A 6,175-nucleotide genomic window follows, 5' to 3' on the forward strand; every position below is an offset into this window, starting at 1 on the left:
AGCCCGCTACTCATCTCTGCTGGAGGCTAACAGCTCCAGGCTACATTAGCTACTACTAGCATATTAACACACCAGAGGCTATAGAGTGGAGTTACTCAAATTGAGTTGCTTTTGACAAGGAGGAATAATGCAAGGAATACAAATGACATTATCTCAGGTTCTGCTGCCTCCACTTCATCATTTTTTTAAACCTAAATATGCGGAGTTTGCTTTTAGACAGTTCGGCAAAGTAACTCTGGATTCATAGAACGCAATGAAATCGCAATGAAATCTTGAGAAATGAAAATAAATGCAGTAACATTTATCAGCAACTTCCATTAACAATATGCACACTTTTGTATTGTATATGTATGCTTTTTCAAAAGATCTGATGTTATGAGTGTGTAGATTAGTGGTGCCCAACTGTTTCACCTGGTGACATTTAAAAAAAAAAAAAGATTGATGACTAATTCTGATTTTTTTGAACCTCACAAGTCATATCATTCTGAAACTAACATTTAAATGAAGTGAAAGCAGCATTGCTTACACAAAAGTCTCACTCGAAGGTTTCAGTGAATAAAAATATTTCTCTGAGCAGATACCTCATGCGGTGTTCATCGCAAAAACCTCAATATTTGTCCCAGTTACAGCTTTACTGCAGTAGGTAAAAGCTCTGATGCATCATGTACAGTAACGACAATCTCCCAGCTTTAATTTAACACATTTTTATTCTTATTAAGCGGAAAAGCAATCTTAAATATACTCTCAAATAAATATTTACATTCCAAACACACACAGATAGCAGCTTTTACATTCAGGTTGGAACATTTCAATCTTTAAGCCACTTGTTATCTGTGATGGTTGAACTGATTATTCATGGACGGGTTTGATGCAGTAAGCAGTTTTCAGAATTCCTTTCATTCATTTTCTTCTTGAAGCAACGGCTGAGGAAGAGAGAGAGAGTAGATAAGGATTATTTAAAGGGGTTATTATGAGACTCTTTAATTAAAATAAATCCTCTAATCTTCTTTAATTACATATCAGCTGCACTGATATCCTTACCGAGTAAGACATATCTTCAGGCCGTGAGTCCGGTCTCTGCCATTTAGAGTTGGACAGAATCTTCAGGACTATCAAGCCAAAGGCGACAATCAGAACTCCTAATGTATTTGCTAACAAAGCCTCAGGTGGAAGTTTAGAGTATGGCTGAGTTCCACTGCTGTCTCCTTTCCTATGGAAAAAAAAGAAGGTTTAGGTTTTAAAGAGGAATTATGCTTTTTTAAATTATTTTAAATTCATAAAAGTGACACAGATGGTACTCACAGAACAAAGAAGAGTTTCTCATTGATGCCAGAGATGCAGGCGGCAATGCTGAGCCACAGTATGCTGCCTCCCATCCACACATGGATAGGTTTCAGGAGCTTACGCAGCGATATTGGGGAGCAGGGAAGGAGGAAGCCAGCCATACCTACCGCCCACTGGTTGGACAAATGCATTGACATCCACAGATAGTGAACACAGAGACCTCAGAATAAATGCCATGAAGAAAAAAAAATGTAATTCCCACCTGCACTGACTAAATAACTTGTACCTGCATGGCGAAGAGAGCTACAGCAGCGATTCCGATCCAGCTGTGTAAGGAGTAGAGGTTGGGAATGTTTTTGGCGTTGTGGAAGTCGAACACAGCGCAGAGTCCCACCACTGACAGTATGAGAGAGAGCAGCATCAGAGCAGCATGCAGCAGCTTCCAGGGAAGTTTATTGTTACCCCAGGTCAGGGGGATGCGGTACACCACAGCTCCTGCAGGGAGAGACACATCACACAAAAAATGCTCATTTATTAACATATGATGAATGGTTATGGTTAATTGTGTATTTACAGATCACACCTGCTATTGCCCCAAGCATTAAAGCAACAATTTAAAAGACCTACCTTTTTAATCTGGCTTTAAATTGAACTTTATTTTATTTTTTCATTTGCCTTTTATTCTATGTTTTTGCCTGTTTTACCACTTGGCCTAATGTTTTTAGTCTATTTTTTTTAATTTTCTGATTGTTTCCCACCTTTTATGCATGCTTTTACTTCATCACATTTCCTCTTTAGTTGTTTATCTTTGTTTTCCATTCAGTACCCAACCTCACATTTTTGGTTTTACACACTTTATTTTATGGCGACTGATGATTTTATCATTCATTTATTTTATTTTATTTGGGTATTCTGAATTTTTACATTTTTATCCTACTTCTAGTGTTTCCTCACTGCAGATTCATGAGGATTATGACAGTGTTTCCTCAGTTCCTGCTTTCATTGAGTCATTATTTAGTCATCAATTATGTTTCTTCACTTCCTCATTCATTATTTTTTTTACTTACTATGAATGAAACATGCATACAAATCTGTTTGATGGACTGAATGTAATCTTTGCTAGTGGTATTATCAGTGTAATGACAAATGCTACAACATAATGTACTAGTAGTACATGTAAAGAAGAGCAGCTACGTCACTGGTCCACTGAGCAGTAGAGTACAGGGGCTGCTTAATTAGCCAGGATTCATAATAGAAGCAAGAGAAAAGTCTAAAAATGAAACATACATGTTCCTAATCCCTAATCTGTAAATCATCTCAGGTTAATTTTGTGACCCCTTGTGGGGGTCCTGAGTCCAATAAAGTCTAACTGACTTCATGGAAAACCTCCAAAAACTCTCATTATGAAATATCATACAAGTGATCAGTATGTTAAATTAGTTCAAAGCATGTTAAAATGGTTTCATAAGCTCACATATAATTATAATGTAAGTCTATGAGAATCCCTGTGCTTTTTAAATATTGCCAACATTTCATTTTATGTCATGTTGTGTGAGCAGTACATTTTAGACTAAGACGTTTGATGACCTCTGCCTACATTAAATTAAATTCACATACTTATTAACTTTTTACACCGTGTATGTCATGAGGTCGGTGTCACAGTCACATGATATACTGCTTCACACAAATGAGGCTAAGCATTAAGCTCCTACATCTATGACAAAGTATTACTGGTGGAATTTAAGGGAAGGGTTTAGTTCCTACTGTGTATTAAATGACAGTGTTCAAATGAATGCCTCCAAACACAGATGACTTTCATTACTACAATATAATGTCCAGTAAATGATATGCTATAGTGTAGGGATATTAATGTTGCTTCTTCATATGATCGCATTTCATATTTTAAATCCAAAAAAAATCTGTGACTACAATCACTGAGGTGTGGCACTTAAAGCAAAACAGTCACTCTGGACTTTACCTCACATTTATTCTATTACAATGATGCATCTAATTATACAGTAGGTCTCTACAAAACCCTCGGTATATAATTACCTTAATACAGTGTGACTCTCAGACAGAAGAACAGAAGTGAGAAACGGAAATGAAACTCTGCGGGATCCAAATTTAAAAAGAAATGCTCACCGATGCCGTACAGCACCACCAGACCCGTCACCATAAGGACCGGGTGCCAGTTGAACTGCAGGGCCGAGCCGTCCCACGCGAAGCCGTTACGCCACTGGCTGTTCCACAAACACACGCACACCACACAGGCCAGGCCCAGGCCCAGGCACAGCAGGTAGCACAAGTAGAAGCTCACGACGGACCTCATCCTGGAGAGACCTGCAGGCTAAGTCAATAAAAAGAGAACAAAATGAGAGAGAAACAAGGTGAGAGGGCAGGGGATTGGTTAGATAGAGATGGTGTCATGCTGCTGGCAGATTCCTCATTCAATGACTTGAGTTAGTCAGTGACCGGTAAGCACTTATTTGAGCATTTGCAGTGTGTAAATGTAAAATGTAGGGTAAATGTCAAGATTTATAGCCCTTTAAAAGCTCACCAAGTCAATGTTTGCTGTGTAATGAACCTTCTTGCTCACTCTGTGTAAACAGTGATATATAAGAGCAGCTGCCAACTACATAAAATTAAACTAAATTAAATGAATACTACAATACATTTAAAAAAAGAATATTCAAGCTTAAATTCCATTTAAAAAATCCCAACAAATGCTTTTAATCTTTACCTTCTACTTTACCTTTACTTCAGCATCATTGCTATAAGCTGGATATTAGATTAAACATGTGTTGTGGTGTGGTGTTGCGTGCCTTACCTCGTCCGCAGCTTCTCTAACACTGACAACACTTCCTGCTCTACACAACTTAACCCTGCATCGTGCAGGTGTTATCCATCGCCTGAACTCACAATCAACCCTCAGTCAATCTCTGTCTGCTACTCACTGTGTTGTTTGCTCTCACTTCGTCTTTCTTTTGTTCTGCCCGAGTCTCACTTCCACATTCGGCTGTGTTGAGGTGACCGAGGGGGAAGCAGTCAGAGGTGGAGGAACAGCTGGGTGATGAAGGGCCAATAACAGGCTGCATCTGCTGCCTATAGATAAGATAGAAAGTGAGAGAGGGACATATAGGGTGGATTAGGGTAATGTGGGAAACTTTTTACAATTCTGACTTGTTCACCATATTTACATATGAATAGACATTATATCAACATTTTATATCATTATGAAATCCCTGAGATGTTTGCTTATTTAATCAGAAGACAGTTTTTAGATATTGTACTGAAAAGGAAAATGGCACATATATTAATGTCCCTTGTGTCAAATCATTTCAGAATTTGTAGATTTTGAAATCTGAAACACTATTTTTCAGGCTTAGAAATACTTTGATTTATACAAAGCAGCCTTATCTGCTAAAGCTTTCTGATTCTGAACTCTCTGCTTGTTTTGTTTTTTTTGCTTTCTCATCAGAAAGGTTAAAAAAACTAGCAGCCTGTATGTTGTTCACATGTGTAATGTTACACAATATAACTTACAGTACACATATACTAGTTAGCTTTACAATAACTCAATAGAAAAGTGATAAATGCATTGGAGCTTAGTTGTCCCACATTATTTTAATCCACCCTAAGTGCATTTTTTGGTTGCTGTTGAGTAATTTTGGGCATCCAGCATCATTATCTTCTTCTGTCAAGCAAGCATAACAAACATATTAACTTTATAAAAATAAAAGTGGAGCTAGAACTCACTTTTTGTTTGTCCAACATGTGATTAAATAAGCAAATTAATGCTACAGGAAGAAGGTAGTTGCTTTGTGGTAGTGTAATTCATTTATCACAAAATAAAGGTGACGCATTCAGTATAACGCGACGTAAATTTACTTAATTAGCTATTTCAACTTCTATAACTACTTAGTCATTTACATTTAAACAATGTTTAAAGTGTGCCGAATTAAAGAGTGTCATTCCTAGTTTCCTTAAAAGTCTTCATTCATGTTGCAGAATGTGCGTATCTTCTCTCGAATTGAGGAAACTTTAAATGAGCGTTTTTTTCGAACGAAGTCTTGTCAAACTTTTGACCTTAGTTACGTATTTCTGCTAACGTATAATAAAACCCGATATTCTACGTGTTCGATAAGGTCGTGCAGTTCATTTACAAACATTAAACATATATAAAGACGACTAACACAATGTAGGGAAGAAACGCCGCGTTTAAAGTCACAGGTAAAATACCCAAATATCAGGAAGCAATATTTACCCATCTCATTTCCTTATTGAGAGCGCGTGGCTTTATGGGAAATGTAGTTTTCCTGGTTACTGGTTTCTCCCGTGCATAATTAACACCATATATGCATCATTCTATTATTCTACATTTGTACAATTGTATTATTCAAGATAATGAGCTTTATAATTTGATGCTATACCTCTAAGTTCTTCTAAAGCGATTTTCTTTAGCTCTGAACAGTCTAAATGATAAAAACCAGATGATAAAACTTTATTGATCAACGTGGAGAAATATGCAGCACTCAAAACTAAAGCTCGGCAAGGAAAATAAAAACAGAATGTAAGCACACAGATGCAATATTAAAACAAACAATAAAACAAGGGAAATAATGAAATAATACAACAATACAGCTATAAACTGGTTATGTGGCCGATAAACAAGCCTCAGGTTGTATAAACACATGAATACTGATGGAATGACTCAGAATACTTGCTTTGCCTGGCTGGCTGTGTGGTAGATCAGACTGTATGCTATGTGCTGTATGTGCTGTATATTATGTGTAATGCTGCAGGATAGCTGACCTGCACAGATCTGTAGTCTTTCAGCCCCACCTGGAGGCAGTGTTAGTCAGTATCTCATTTGCACTACTCTGTATTAAAC

General features: G+C 37.2%; 1 protein-coding gene across 3 annotated transcripts; it reads right to left on the bottom strand.

The window, feature by feature from the left end:
* Positions 1 to 694: 694 nt before the first annotated feature.
* Positions 695 to 5,572, bottom strand: LOC133978974 (lysosomal membrane ascorbate-dependent ferrireductase CYB561A3). 3 transcript variants are annotated; one of them, XM_062417359.1, is made up of 7 exons: positions 5,549 to 5,572; positions 4,239 to 4,386; positions 3,427 to 3,631; positions 1,571 to 1,779; positions 1,303 to 1,457; positions 1,042 to 1,210; positions 695 to 923 (listed from the first exon to the last, which is right to left on the bottom strand). In XM_062417359.1, the coding sequence occupies exons 2-7, from the start codon at positions 4,377 to 4,379 to the stop codon at positions 897 to 899; spliced, it is 906 nt and encodes a 301-aa protein (XP_062273343.1). In that variant the 5' UTR covers positions 4,380 to 4,386; positions 5,549 to 5,572; the 3' UTR covers positions 695 to 896. The 3 variants fall into 3 exon arrangements, with proteins under 3 accessions (XP_062273343.1, XP_062273342.1, XP_062273344.1); XM_062417358.1 differs by lacking the exon at positions 5,549 to 5,572 and adding an exon at positions 5,041 to 5,507; XM_062417360.1 differs by lacking the exon at positions 5,549 to 5,572 and having other exon boundaries at positions 4,112 to 4,248.
* Between the last annotated feature and the right edge of the window lie 603 nt (positions 5,573 to 6,175).

Source organism: Scomber scombrus, chromosome 4 (assembly GCF_963691925.1).
Source record: "Scomber scombrus chromosome 4, fScoSco1.1, whole genome shotgun sequence".
Lineage (NCBI taxonomy): Eukaryota > Metazoa > Chordata > Actinopteri > Scombriformes > Scombridae > Scomber > Scomber scombrus.

Excerpts from the sequence above, each read along its gene's own strand:
- LOC133978974 (XM_062417359.1), bottom strand. The coding sequence starts at position 4,379 with ATGCAGCCTGTTATTGGCCCTTCATCACCCAGCTGTTCCTCCACCTCT. Across the intron at positions 1,458-1,570 it reads TAGCTCTCTTCGCCATGCAG|TGGGCGGTAGGTATGGCTGG; the intron begins GTACAAGTTATT and ends TTGTCCAACCAG. Across the intron at positions 1,211-1,302 it reads GAGAAACTCTTCTTTGTTCT|GAAAGGAGACAGCAGTGGAA; the intron begins GTGAGTACCATC and ends TTTTTTCCATAG.